Source organism: Aegilops tauschii, chromosome 1 (genome assembly GCF_002575655.3).
Source record: "Aegilops tauschii subsp. strangulata cultivar AL8/78 chromosome 1, Aet v6.0, whole genome shotgun sequence".
In the NCBI taxonomy this organism is placed as follows: domain Eukaryota; kingdom Viridiplantae; phylum Streptophyta; class Magnoliopsida; order Poales; family Poaceae; genus Aegilops; species Aegilops tauschii.
In genome coordinates this window covers 388,817,039-388,831,776 of record NC_053035.3, presented here as the reverse complement: position 1 = coordinate 388,831,776, position 14,738 = coordinate 388,817,039, and the positions used below count along the sequence as shown (strand labels likewise).

Genomic DNA, 14,738 nt, shown 5'->3' with positions numbered 1-14,738 from the left:
TCCATCCAAGCACAACAAATCATCAAACAGCAAATGAGCGACATCATCCTATTTTCTTATAAATGGCTTGTTCATTCAGTGCGGCTTGCTTGCTGCTTTAGCAACAGCACTTTCTAAGCAACGTCGTATAACATCTTGTTCTAGGCATCCTACTACTACCAGTAGCTCTTTCCTTGAGACTTTTCAACAGGGGCACTAGCTTTTGAACTTTGACTTCAGAGAGCAATCATATGGGCATTCTTACCAAGACGACGCTGCACAAGTTTGTTATTGCAAGTTCGCAGCATGAAAGTTGGCCATCTTTTCAGTTTCAGATCGAGTCGGAGCAGAGACTTTTCTCCCCGCCGCCGCCGCCCTGACACGTCAAACACCACGTCCACATGGCGAGCTGCTGACTGGCATTTCGAGTTGAGTTGACCCACCCAACCGCCGCGTCATGCCATGCCCACCAAAGGCGGTCTTCTTCAGGCGCTGACAAGTCACACATGAAGTGGAACGTGACACGCCAGCAAGGACCCAGTTCGATCGAGGCCAATGCCCACTGTTCACGACCGCATCACATGTGGCGGAATACGGTATTTGGGTTGTATTTATTTTTGCAATTGCGTGGTGGGGGCACCGGGGGCACGGGCTCGGCATGCGGCCTGGCACCGTCGCTCGGGTCGGCATCATAAGCTGCATCTACAATGCGCGGCTAGCCCGGCTGGGACCCAACCAACTGCCAGCTCCACTACGTCCAGGCAGGTTTGCATCTTGAGTCACCCAAACTGCAGCTTTTAGAATTTTTCATTCTCCATTTTAATCAGGACGGTTCAGTCTTGAAAATATCTGACGGGGCTCTGTTCTTGTATCCTCGTGTGTTACGCGGAGTGGACGCGGACGGATCGGATTCCATTATCTAAATATCGATGAGCGGCAGCCGCGCCCACTCGGATTACATAAAGCGACACTTGGAGCAAAGGCAAATAGCGCATGAGTTTGGGTGATTAATCTTCCGTTGGAACTTCTGGACAAAGACAGTTTGAACGGAGGAAGCGACATTTCCACATGAATTTTGGGACATGTTCGGGATGAATTTTATGCAAGGACGGTCTAGAACGACAAGAACTATTATGAACAGAGGGAAGGACGTGTTCCACGTACAAAGCTCGTGTTTTCTTCTCATCATGCCCTGAATTACTTTGATTTTCTTTCCGATTTATCAAAATAAATCATTCGAGAAAATAACAAAATTTTCTTCATGTAGCAATCTTTTGCACATTTTTAGTGAATCCATGTATGCAAGCAGTTGCTGCAAATTTGATCGGACTATTTACCTAGAGAAATGGCCTCTTCCATTGCTCACCAAAGGCTCAAATAACATTAGAGCATCTACTACGGCTGGGCGCCCCAAATCCTCCTCATTGACCGGTCAAAGAAGTCCGACCCAGACGGGCGCCTCAAATGGCCCCAAACGTCCGGACTGACCGGCACCCCTCATATCCAACCCAAATTAAAGTCGGATATGGGGAGACTCGGGCGCAACCGAGCGTGTCTACCACGTCGGACTGACGTTGGTCCCATAGAAAAACACTCTGAAACCCGGCGGTCCAAAACTCGTCTCCTTAGTTGGACCGATGGCGCCGCGTGGAGCCACTCCGGCGGGCTGCGTAGTGCCCTAGCCCGGCTATTTAAGCTGATCGCCGGCATCGAAACCCTACCCATCCACATTCCCCTCTCCTGTCCATCGTCACTATTAGTTTCCAATCGCCTTCCGCCACCACTAGTATCCATGCCTCCATGCCGCCAGGTAAGGAGCTACCCATATCAAACGTCGGAACGCTGGCTGATCATCGCGGCTCCCTCCAACGTAGTGGATCCGGAGGAGGACTTGGAGGTGGAGGAGGAGGACACGGAGGACGCGGAGCAGGAGGAGGACGAGGAGGATGTGGGAGATGATGGGGACGCATATCTGTAGGCGAAGCAGCAGGCGAACCTCGATTCCCTCTGGTCGGATCAGAGCGGAGGCCAGACGCCGTCGTCTACAGGAGGCGGAGGCGGAGCACGTAGCGAAAGTTGACGAGATGCTTACATATACGGATGAGGAGGAGGAGCCGGAGCCCTTCTACATGCCCATCTACCCGCACGCTCGGCGCCGACATTGTGGACATCTCCGACGACGAAGCGTAGTTAGACTAGCGTGATGTGCGTAGTACGTAGGATTTCTTTTGTATTGTTTGTATGGATCTAGGGGTTAAATATGAGAGACTCAGATGCATAGCACTAAGTATGAGGTGTGACTCGTAAGAACCTGCGGACGCGCCCGGTCGTGTCCGCGTGCGTTTGAGGAGCCGGATCTTTCAAGTCCCGTTGTAGATGCTCCCACCGTATGACCGCAAATTATATGTCATAGTTCATTTGCTGTTCTGACACATGTACATATATTGTACAGAGTTTTTCTTGAGGGGGTATATTCGGCGGACTACCACATTTTATGAGATGAAAGAGATCGTTGAATCTTTCGAGGGGTTCAAGTTTCTTTTCGTTCGTCGTCAAGCTAATGAGGTGGCTCATATAGTTCCGCTAAAGCTTTAAATTTTGATGTTTCTGTAATGAACTTTGATGTAATGTCTGGCTTCCTGACATGCATTTTGCGGCTAGATATGCCTTGGCCAATTGAATAAAGTGTCATAGGGCGAAGAGTTAAAAAACTAACGTCTAACAGGTTGCGATTTTTGTTTATGTAAACAAGCGTAATAACTTTTTTCAGTTGAAAACCTTTTTTCAAGATAATATAAATCATAATTACACCCAATAAAAATTGTCGAGGGCACGGCCCTTACAAGACCAGCATTACTAAAGCCGGAAATTAAACATAGGGCATGTGTAATGGCGAAGCTACGGCCCAGCAAGCCCGTGCTATGGCCCGCCCAACCCATTAAAGTCCCAATAGGATATGAGAGCAAATAATTGGCCCCTGAGAGTTAACTTGTTGGTCTTCCCTTCAATTTGGCCAGCACGGCTTTTCAAGTGTAGCATTGCTATTGGTCTAGGGTTATACCGATGTCGTCTTACTCATGCACTCAGCGGCGTCACCTAGTGAGCAAAGCTTGATACCGCCTCTGGATCGGAACACCCTAGAAGCCAAGGCTGCGACATAGCAGCCGAGAAGTGTTGGTCGAAGCCATAAGAAGTTGAGAATGGCGTACTAAGGACCAGATTGTTGTCCTAGAGAAGAAGACGATGAAGGGGGTTGGACAACCATCCCTCGTCTACCAGACAGAACCAGGGAGGCCTTACCTCACTAAATTCTTGATGCCGCCGAAGGCCGAATGTGCATCGTCGAAGGGAGAAGAAAATCAGAAGACCAAAACACTATTCGTTGACGTCCACTTCGCCAAACAACGTTGTCTAAGACCACCTAGAATAAACATGGACAAAAAGTGAGGCACACGACCTGACCCTGACCGAAACTCCATACGCTGTCCGCTGACACCAATCATCATCACCCGGACGAGGACATGAAGGGAAGAACTTATTCCGTGTTGTGGATAACACCATCACCTTGCCAGCACCAGTTAGACACCTAGACTGAGCCATAACAAAAGTTAGGGTGACCCAAACACCACCTCAAACTAGGGTTTCCTGCACCTCGTTCTGCTAGAAGGCGTCTGGAGGCAAGGAGGACCAGTGGCGGCGACACTTATGCAGAAACCCTAGCCGCCTTTCTTTGGAGAGAGGTGGGAGACGATAGAAGAAAACATTGTACAACATAAGCTAAGAGAGTAACTCGGTGCAAACCTTTTGCTACGACATTATGCTGTAAATTGAACTCGGATTTTTTTTACAGAAACAACTTTCGATTCGAAGGCGCGCCACCATCACCGGTCCTCTTTCATCAGAGCCGGGAAAACCTCGTTGTAGTAGAGAGTCGGGGAGTCGTCAAGATAAGGTCCCAAAGAACCAACGCACCAGAACAACAACCACCGTCGATCAAGAGAAGCGTAGATCAGAAGAATTCAACATGTAGACACATGAACACACACTAACAAAGACTGGATTCAAGCAGATCCACCGAAGACAAACACTGATAAAATCTCGTGAGATTCGTCGGAGACACACCTCCACATGCCCTCTTACAATGCGAGGGGCATCACCGGGGCGGGGGCGAGGCGAAGAGAACCTTATTTCATCTTAGGATGTCGCCGCTGCCTCACCTTCACGAGCAGAACACAAACCCTAATCAAACTAAAAAAAAACCTAAAATCAAAGTGTGAGCCCTCCCACCGGCATGGATCGGGATCCACCGCGCCTTCATGATTCTAAGGCCACAGGAGATGAGGCGGATCGGCAGTGACACCAATCGAGAGGCAGGAAACCCTAAACACCTAGTAGAAGCCTCCTTCTTTCTAGGGGGAAAGAAAACGACAATCCATAACTGAACCTGGATTTAATACCACTGTTTTTGAAAAGTTGTAAAGCTACACAAACAAGCTCCATTGAAACTTTCAAACTGGAAAGCCCGTCGCCGCGGCGGTCTCTCTCCGGGAAAAGAAGAAAGAAAAGCCACGGGCAGGCCAATATCACGTGCCCTCGCCATTTTTAACTAGACCGTGCCAAAAGGCGGTTGGAAAACTCCACGAGGCCACGACCCCCATCATCCCTCCCCCACCTCCGGCCCGCCTTTTCCCCATAAACCCCCTCGCTCTCCCGCATTTCACAAACTCATCATTATCTCGTTTCCCTTGATCTCCTCTCTTGAACTCCCTGCCGACTCCCAACTCCTCTCCCCCAGCCCCAGGTCTCACGCCGCCGGTCGCCGCCCTCCCGCCTCCGCCGCCCGCGAGATCCACAGAGCGACGGACTTTCAGCCTCCCCCATCCGGCCGTCTGCCTGCCGGAGGACTGGAGCCAGATTGCTGGTCCCGTCCCGCCCCCCCCTGCCTAGCGCCGTTCTCTGCTCCAGTCAACCGGCGACCCCTCCCGCGGACGCGGCAGGCCGAGGCGTGATGTGCGGATCGGAGCATGGACGTGATCGCCTCGCCCAGTAGAAGCTGCAGCAGCCGTCGTGGGAGCAGGGTGTGCGCCGTCTACTGCCATGACGATCTACCTAGCTCGGGAGGCTTCCAAGGTCTCCTCTCCGCTGGATTCGGCGATGCCTTCTGCCGCCTCCACCGCGTGTGCTTTTTTTGGTAGCTGCGAGGATTCACAATCCCTTCTTTTTGGGCTGTACAGGTATGGAGGAAGGTGTGCGCGGAGACGACGACCGAGCTGCCGCTACTTCGCGAGAAGTGGCCGCTACTCCTCGCTGGGATTGTGTTTCAGGTGAGCGCGCCCCGATCCAGCATCCCAGTCTACGTCGTGTGTGTGAACTTATTAATTTCGTTGTGGCTAGTGGTGCGCGTTTCAGTATTTAATAATGGCCTGTTAATATGGGTACTTGTCATAACAAATTTGCCCCTTTTGGTAACTTTCCTGCATTATCTAATTATTAATCTCGTTTCTTCCCTGGAATTGGGACGCCCTTAGGTTTGCAGGTTGTTAAGCATTTGTAGCAGTGTTTCCTGTTGCAGATTAGACTACATTCTAGCAGCTTTGCTGATCGGCAGAAAAATAGAGGGGAAATTTCTCTATGGAAACTGTTTTGCACCCACACATACGCCCTTTGAAGGACATATGCATTGGAAATATTTACCTTTTTACTGTTTAGTTTGAACCGCTGATACGATTCTTATGATCTGGTACGCCCCTGATAATTTGTCGCTTGCGTGTATGGCGGGAATAATTGATCGTCGAATAGTATAATGAGCGCGGGTAAGCATTTTGTTCAAATGTTTGTCGCTGCTGGAGCAGCATTGTTATGCGATTTATGTCGTGTTGTAGAGATGAATTGTCGTGTTCTGCATCGTTCTATAACTTATATGCATGGATAATATTCGGTTTGTCGACTTGCTGTCCTCTCTAGGTCATTCTCAAAATTAATTTAGATTTATGTTCCTGTAAAAAAACGCCTGGCATTGTGCATAGAAAATTAATCCTGCTCTGTATGTTGTGAATGTTCCATCGGGCTTTACCTTCTTCTCTGTGATTGCATTCGTTGAACCCTCCTTTAGTGTCAACAAGTTCTGCTGGTGTGTTCACAAGCTGCATATGTCTGCCAGAACCAGAATCATATCAAGTAACCTGCTTTGAGCATGCTCGGACTAACACAATTCCCATTGGTTAATATTTGTTTCTTCCCTTAGACTCCACTTACTATCTTTTCCTTTTTTAGTGTGATGGACATTTCATTATTGTCCACTTCAAATTTTTCTTCATTTAGTTATCTAGGATCACTTATTGTGTTATGATTGACAGTTGATTAACAATAATGTTCTTTATAATTAGTATATTCATGGGCTGGCTGCTCGAGGAGTGCATTACTTGCATCGGCCTGGACCACTGCTCCAGGACCTGGGATTTATGGCCCTTCCAGTACGTGGATTTCTTTTATCTTTTGAGAGTATGTCAATATGTCTATTAAGTTGATATAATTTCATTACAGTGTTTTTGTACTGCTTTGTTTTAGGAGCTTGGACAAGACAAAAATTATCTTAGTGAATGCACATTTGTTTTCATCTTCTTCTCCTTTTTTCTGGTAGGTAATTCTTATACTCTACTACTTGTTTTGACTACTTCTGCCTACCTTATATCCCTGTATTCCCATGTGTTTGTTTCTTTCCGTATGTTTAGTTAATAGTTCATTACACATAACCTGAAAAACTCCAGATTAGTCATTATTTCCTGAGTTTGCCATCTATGATTCCAACAAAAGGTAAGCATTATGTGTTGTTTGATATCATTGTTTTCCAAAAAGGACTAGGTGGTTAATATCCTACTTGTGTGTCATTTGTAGTTCTTCCTTATTTTAGGCTTCTATTATGAATTTCCCCTGTTTTCTATGATGGTGTTAATCAAGGCGGGTATTACAAGGATCATGACATTATCTTTTATATGCAGTGGACCTTTCATCCTTTTATTTATCATAGCAAGCGCTTCTACACCATCCTAATCTGGCGCAGGGTGCTTGCTTTTTTAGTTGTGAGTGCATCCTCCCTAACCATGTATGTATGCAGTATTTTGCATGCCCAGATAAGTTACTAAATATTGCTTCTGCAGGCTTCACAGGTTTTAAGGATCATTACATTCTATTCAACTCAGCTTCCAGGTCCAAACTATCACTGTCGCGAGGTAGCCCTTGTTTCACCTTAGCCAATTTTCGCATGAGCTCTTTCTCAGCATTACGGCCTGGAAGAACCTATCGTTTAGTCATACATGGAGTCATCTATAGCTTTGTATTTATAGGGCTCGAATATGGCCACTCTTCCACCACCCAATAATGTGCTTGAAGTGCTCCTAATTAATTGTAAGTTCCTTTTCATCATTGGCTTGACATTTTGTGCAAGTTCCTCTAACTTACCATCCAGAACTTTGTATTGTTCGTTGCAGTTCCTCGAGGAGTAAATCTTGGGTGTGGTGATCTTATATTTTCATCCCATATGATTTTCACTCTTGTTTTCGTTCGAACATATCACAAATATGGCTCAAAAAGGTTATTGTCCTACCCATGCTTGGCTTGAAATTTATGAATTTCCATCTGGGAAATCCCTGGCCATGCCCGAATCATAGTTGAACTGGTGGACCTTGTATATTGCAGGTTTATTAAGCTCCTTGCCTGGGTCATGGCTATAGTTCAAAGTCTTCTCATCATTGCCGCTCGCAAGCACTACACCGTGGATGTTGTTGTTGCCTGGTATGGTTGGTAGCTTACATTTCACCTATCAGCCATCTGGCTACTACACTACCTCTCTTTTAACAGTTGCTTTGCTCACAGGTATGCCGTTAATCTAGTTGTCTTCTTCGTGGACACCAAGCTCCCAGGTACTGTTTTTTATGCAGGCATATAGTATATGATTTGTTGTGATTTTCTATTTTTAGACACTTTGTAACAAGAGTCTTTGTGGACATCTTGTGCAGAAATGCCGGACCGTACAAACGGGTCGCCCTTGATTCCGCTGAGCAACAAAGATAAAGATGGGAGGCCAAAGGATGAGAAAGACGTGAGGCTGAAGGACGAGTTCCATAAGCTGTTGAACGGGAACCATGGGGATCCAACTGATCGGGTACGGCATTGGCTCTCAGCACTGAACACTAGATTTTTGAGCTGTTGATTTTATCGATCTTAAATTCGAACTTTCTTAAAATTTAAAACTCGTACTGTTGTTTATCTGTTGCGCTTGTACCCATGGAGGCACGCCGGACTGCCTGTACTCTTTCTGTCGCCACCTTTGGCTGACGCGTCTGTCTGACTGTTTCAGCGGCAGCGGGTGCAGATGAACGGGAGGCACCCCGAGGAGGACATGAGCATGCTGTCCGACGCCACACCCAACGGCGGCACATGAGCGCTTTTCCAGTCCGCCACCGGGAGTTTTGTCCCGGCGCGCCCGAGGAGAATCCTGTGGGCGGGCGACGGTCCAAACTGCCCGGCCCGTTCTGTATGCATGCATGCCGAGACCGAAGAAGCCCCACCCGTCGTTCATTGCGATGGCCTTCCCTTCGACAACACCACCAAAAAGATTGATGAATGTGGGTGTACATGTATATATCGTCCGACCGACCGGCTTAATTCTATTCTATTTTCTTTTTGCGAATCACCAGCTTAATTCTATGATCACCTATTGATGCATCCATATCGATTCTCCGGCCGCCGTTCATGCTTGTCGCGTGGCGCGGTTGGGTGGGTCTCGTTCCGTTGCGCGCGCGGGCAAGCGACGGGGCCCCTGCCGCGTCCCGTGCACGGCGACGACGTCGGCGCCGTATGGGCGGGCGCGGGTGCGGCACATGCGACGGATGCGTGGTGGCGCTCCTACGGACTATAGTAGCGTGTGGCCGCGAAAGACGTGCGGCGCCATCGAGTGCGCCGCGCAGCAGCCCGGCTGCCCATGCTCCCCATTGGAGTTTGCGTGTGATTTCCCTCCCCTCGCCTTGGGCCCAGAGATTCACCATTTCGTGCTGGGGAGAAGGGACCGCGACCACGCTGCACACTGCTGCTTCTCAGGTCTCAGCAACCAGCTCTGTTTCGATGTGTGTATATATTGGTAGGGTTTTCGCTTCTGCCCCGCACGCACCCGGCGCCGGCCATGGAGAGGACGCACAAACGCATGCAAGGGTACCTCTCAACCTGCATTTTATGCGCACAGCGTTTCAAAATTTTCACCGATCCTCGTTAGCATTTATAGCTGGCCCAGCTCGCGGCACAGTGCTGCCACAGCGCCTTCAAGTACGCTCTGCTACTACCACTGCATATCGTCGCGATTCATTGCGCGGTCCTGGGAATTCTGCAGCCTCATCTCACCAGATCCTATGCCTGCACTGCGCACCCACGATGCAAAGAGGCCAGAGCCTCTGCCCTGCACTCGCAGCGACCAAATTATGGCAGTGTGGGTCGTCGCCCATGTTGGTCCAACACTTGCAACTAAATATACAGCAACTGAACATATATCTAAAAAAACACAATTCTCTCCAAATAAAAACTCTAAAAAAAGAACACATGTTTCTATCATCGTTTCCATGTGAGCTCAAGCATTCACAACATTTTATCTTCATTATTTTCGGCAACATTGTTCGCAACTGAGCTGGCAGTACATTTTCCTTGCTAAAGACAGCTGCCACCTCGTCCTGTTTATCAGGACAATAAACACTGGAACAGAGGGTGGGCATATAGAAATCTGCACTGACTGCACACAGATCACACCAACTCACAAGGCAAAACATCAAAGCTAGGAAATCACAGCACTAACATAATCATGTTCTTCTTCAAACCAAGACAACAATAATCGAGGAACAAGCGAACAACACATCTTCTACTCTTCGCCGCTATCTTCACTCAAATCTTGGGGCGGGCGGGAGATCCTGATCAGGGTTCCTTTCGTACTGAACCGCGATCAGGGCAAATTTAAGGCCGCCGCGCCGACCATATATTTGTTTACCTCTTCACAGCTTAACTTCACTTTTTAGCCTGTTTCTCCAGATTTGTTGAACCTAACCCACATGTTTGCTGCCGTAATGGCCTTGGAGCTTTTTATTGAGGGACCGTCCGCTGCAAAACTCACCCCGGGACGTTGAAGTGGAAGAGCCATGAGATGACGAAGGCGAAAACCATGCATGCCAGAAGGAAGTTGAGGAACCGATGCCCTTGCCAAAATCTCCTGGTTTCGTTTGGAAATGCATGCCTGGCTGCTGTGGTGTTCGATTCGTTCGACTGCTCCACCAACTCCGGATCGCCTAACACAACCACGTTGCATGCGGTTGAGCTGCAGATCTCACAGGTCCTAGGCAAGGAAAAGGGGAGGGAAACACTTTAGGTTCATCATCCACATTCAAATTGCACATAGGTATCTTTGCACTGGAAAACGAAATAATTCTACAGGGTCATCATCAATGTTCAAAAGGTAATAGGTAGATGATGCTTAACCGTGCAATAGAACATGCTATTAACCGTAGGAAACCATAGGCAGATAGACACATCACTGAGCCTGGTCCTCTTATTCTCTTAACACAGGAACAACATAAAAGTTGCTAAATACTAGTTCACTACATGATCTGAAGTTCTCAAGATTGGAATGAAAAAAATCAACCCAGTAAGTTTTGATCCAGTTGCAATCACACAGCTATATAATTCCATTCATAAAACAATGGATTCTAAAATTGCCAACTCCTATTGAAAAAGTCAGCACTAGAAACTGAACTAAAATGATGAAAATGTTACGTGGCTAGCTTCACACGGTAAGCATTGAGTGCAATGATTCCTTGAGTGACAGCAACATTGTACGAGTATAGGGGAAATGTGCTGCTATGCTGTACTCTATATACCAATATGCCCCCCCAGTAGGTTACTCAAACTCCTCCTGTTAATGCCAATGTAATTAAGAAGCCACTAGTAATGTTCCTGTTGCCAGTTGTCCTCTTTTAAGGTAATGTACACTTGTACAGTGAGAACTCCTACAGCATAAACTGCATCGTTTGTGGAAATACCCCTATTAGCCTATTAGCAGTTTGCATAAATCATTTTACATCATATGATGAAGCTGTCACACCGAAGTAAAATTTTGAAAAATAAGCAAACAGTTAATTTTCTCTTTATACGAACTGATTCTACGACGAACGATCACCAGCCATTTGATAAATTTCATTTTCCATGATAGCTCGTACTGAGTGCCTTCTACACTTTGATATAAAACAAACACTTTTGTAGTGGGAAGTGTCACCTGACCTACACCACCAAACAAACAGAAACGCATGTCTCACAGACTAGCATCAGACCAAGTCAAACTAAAGGAACAAACTTGGTCAACACTCAACACAACAATTCACTGAGAGCAAACAGATGAGTTTCTGTGAGAACGACAGACTGAAGAACCAATCCTACTTTCACCCCCCTCCAATGATCTCAACATTTCACCCCCCTCCAATGATCTCAACATTTCCTAGCTCCTACAGCCCTCTATACATACCCCTACTAATCGATCCAGCACTTTGCCTTTTCCTCACCATCTGACCCCTTTACCTTTACCAATGTAATAAAGAAACAAAGAACTAAAGAAAACACCACCCCATAAGATTCCTTAACCATGTGTTCATCCACCCAAATGCACCGTCTTTCAGAAAAGCCAAGCAAAATTCAGTTCTTTACTGTTGTTGCACCGAATACATAAATCCCTGAAACGAAAACCCTGCCTGCAACTGTTCGAGCGTTATGCCTAATCCAGTTAACTGAACTTTAGTGAATCGGCAATTTATTCAAGTTAATTAGTGGGTAGTAAATGACTCGGCGCACTAACAGAGTAGCCATGGGGAGTGAATTACGGACAGAGCAAGCAGACTGACAGAGCAGGAGCTTACTTGTTGCCTCTGATCTTGAACCAGGTCTCGGCGCACTGCTTGTGGGAGTAGGAGAGGTCGCCCTTGCAGGAGCAGCCGAGCGTGATGCCGGCGCCGGACTCGGCCGCCGCGCTCTCCAGGCCGAGGTGGCAAATGCGGCAGTTCTTCTCGGCCTTCTCGGGGTCGGAGCTGCCCTTGGCGCTCTCGCCGCCGAGCCCGGCCTCCAGGTCGACGTCGTCCAGCGAGCACTCGGACACGCACGACGACTTCCTGAAGTGCCCGCCGCCGGCCTCGATGTCCGCGTCGCTGTCGGCGCCGCCGCAGGAGCTGGCGCGGGTGGAGGCGCACCGCGAGATGCAGTCCTCGAAGGCGGCGGACTCGTGGCGCGAGTGCGAGGGCCACGACCGGTCCTCCGCGTCCGTGAAGTACTGGCTGCCCTCCTCGTCGTCGTCCGCGAACTCGTCCGCGCGCCGCCGCTCGCCGAGCTCGATGTCCTCGACCTCCACGGCGCTCGCCGACTGTGCGCCGCCGCCGACCATTGTCCCTCTTCTCCCTCGACCTACCCAAAACAAAATCCCAAGAAACGGGGGGCGGAGCCATTTTCAGCCACCCACAAGATCAAATCCCACCAAACCCATCAAGAAACAGAAGAAGAAGAAAATACCAGCCAAAATGCCGCCGCCCCGAATCCCGCCGCCGGCAACGCGACGGAAATGAAACCAATCCGCGTCGAAGATCAGGAAGAGCGCATGCAATGCGATCGCGAGAAACGATCCGGCGAGGGCTGGGCCCCTACTAATGCGGCAACATACGGCTGAAGCGGCGGGGTTCTCGTGAGGTTTCTTGATCCATAACCGCAGGAGGGACACGCAACGAGACAAGGGCGGCCGGGGGAATAAAGAGTGAGCGGATTGTACTGGCAGTGGCCACGCCGCACAGTGAGGTGAGGTGAGGGGAAAAGAGGGAGGGGAGAAAGGAAAAGACGAGTTCTGTGCTTGTCGGGAGGAGGAGAGGGTGTGGACTGTGGAGGGGTTTGGCTTGGCACTATCAGCTCAGCTCACCGTGGTCTTATGGCCATGGCCATGGGTGATGGGTCTCATGGAGAGGAGTGCAGCTGAAGATTGCCTCCTCTGAATCTGTGGTGTACTGGTGTCTGGTCAGCAGCAGTTTTATTTTCTTTTTTCCTTTTTTTTCAAGGAGAAACCCTAGGCCTCTATCAGCCTGTCATATAGCATCTCCATGCACAAAATAAATAGTAGTAGTTGGATATTGCTTGGTGATGTGGTTTTATCATTACATGGTAAGGCTTTGCTAGGGCATATAATGGGACATGATAATTGCTTGCGAGATCAAACTTTGTTTTTTCTGGTAGACTCCATTTTTGGAAACATGATAAATAATTCAACAATGTTAGTTCGGTGTATAGATCTCCAACAAGCTCTCGTGTGGTCTAGCGTAATATATCGGTCTCCTCGTTGAGGGGTTATCTTAACCATTGACAATCTAGCGAAAAGTAACTATAAGGTGTAGTAAATCATGTTCTTCTTGAAATGGGGATGAGACAACTCAGTAGCACTTGTTTGAACATTAAAATGTCGTTTGATGTGTTTTACACATTATTTCCGTTTATCTCTATCCTATATTATATTTCTCGTATGTTCCATGAGTGGCTCGTAATGCCACAAGGTATAAGGAAGCAAGAAGCCGGAGATGACGAAATTTGTGTCCTAACATGGGTGGCAGTCTAGTAACATGTTATGTAGTTTCCAAAACCACTATGTTTAATGGTTTGTTGATTTTTCCGAAGTGAACTGAATTGTAATTTTAGTTGGATTTCATGACGCGGAAAAGAGAGATCGTAATATTTTATCGATGCCGCGTAATATGTTTTTCCTTCAAATGAATCATTCTAAGTTCTTCATATTCCATATTCTTGACTTTGTTACCATGACTCAAATATCGAAGATGTGTATCTTTTCTCCTTGTTTCAAACAAACCCTTTCCCATTGTGCAAAACAGTGCCCCCAAATTGCGAAAGGATAAGGTAGAATCATCCTTTGATTTTCTTCTTCTTCACAAGGGCATTGAGCTGCAATTGTAGTCACCTGGGTTCCACATGCCTAGAAAATATAAAATCATAGTAATATTTTTTTAGTACCACACATGACCTTTTTTCCTTGGAATGGATCTTGCTTGGTTGTCCTTTTTACCATATGTCTTCGGAGAGATTTTGTTACGAGGACTCAAAACATCCAAAACCCACATGTTTTCCCGTGTCCCAAATAAACCCTCTCCATGCCAAAAAAAAACCCTCTCCCATTCTGCAAAACACTGGCCGTGCAAATTTGGGAAAGGATAAGATGGAACCCGCCACTAATGCAGACGAGCGAAACATAGCGTTAAAGAAATATATCCACCGTGTCCTGACCCCAAGATTATCAATGATTCGGCAATGTCAGTGGCAGATGTTGAGTATTGGCTACTCCATCTCAGTTAAGTATAGTGTACGGGTCACTCCACGCTAGATCATCATCAATGATTCGCCAATTTTAGGGGCAAGTTATTATAATCAACGTCTCGTATTTTTTTGACTTTTTGTTCGTACGTACGTGCTCGATTAATTAACCGTACGTTGCAGAGCAGGTGTGTATGTATGATGGTCGTGTCAGGGTGTAGATGAGGCGTGCACCTAGCATAAATCATGGTGAAAGGAGCTCCGGGATGAACGATGAACGAATGAATGGCACGCCTCACCCATGATTTGTCTTGTTCCCGGAAGTGCCATCGCATGATCGATCTCGGCGAGGCCACACAGCCTGTTGAGGTTACTAATCTGGTGCG

The 14,738-nt window shown here is 47.7% G+C and overlaps 2 protein-coding genes across 2 annotated transcripts; one reads left to right on the top strand and one right to left on the bottom strand.

Annotated features, from left to right (window-relative positions):
- Positions 1–4,697: 4,697 nt before the first annotated feature.
- On the top strand, positions 4,698–8,668 carry LOC109756923 (phosphatidylinositol:ceramide inositolphosphotransferase). The gene is made up of 12 exons (XM_020315765.4): positions 4,698–5,109; positions 5,214–5,303; positions 6,366–6,452; positions 6,547–6,615; positions 6,978–7,058; positions 7,137–7,208; positions 7,323–7,383; positions 7,467–7,569; positions 7,675–7,770; positions 7,852–7,898; positions 7,995–8,140; positions 8,336–8,668. The coding sequence occupies exons 1-12, from the start codon at positions 5,077–5,079 to the stop codon at positions 8,417–8,419; spliced, it is 969 nt and encodes a 322-aa protein (XP_020171354.1). The 5' UTR covers positions 4,698–5,076; the 3' UTR covers positions 8,420–8,668.
- A 934-nt stretch (positions 8,669–9,602) lies between these two features.
- Positions 9,603–13,042, bottom strand: LOC109756931 (uncharacterized). The gene is made up of 3 exons (XM_020315774.4): positions 12,562–13,042; positions 11,919–12,456; positions 9,603–10,348 (listed from the first exon to the last, which is right to left on the bottom strand). The coding sequence occupies exons 2-3, from the start codon at positions 12,434–12,436 to the stop codon at positions 10,126–10,128; spliced, it is 741 nt and encodes a 246-aa protein (XP_020171363.1). The 5' UTR covers positions 12,437–12,456; positions 12,562–13,042; the 3' UTR covers positions 9,603–10,125.
- Positions 13,043–14,738: the final 1,696 nt, after the last annotated feature.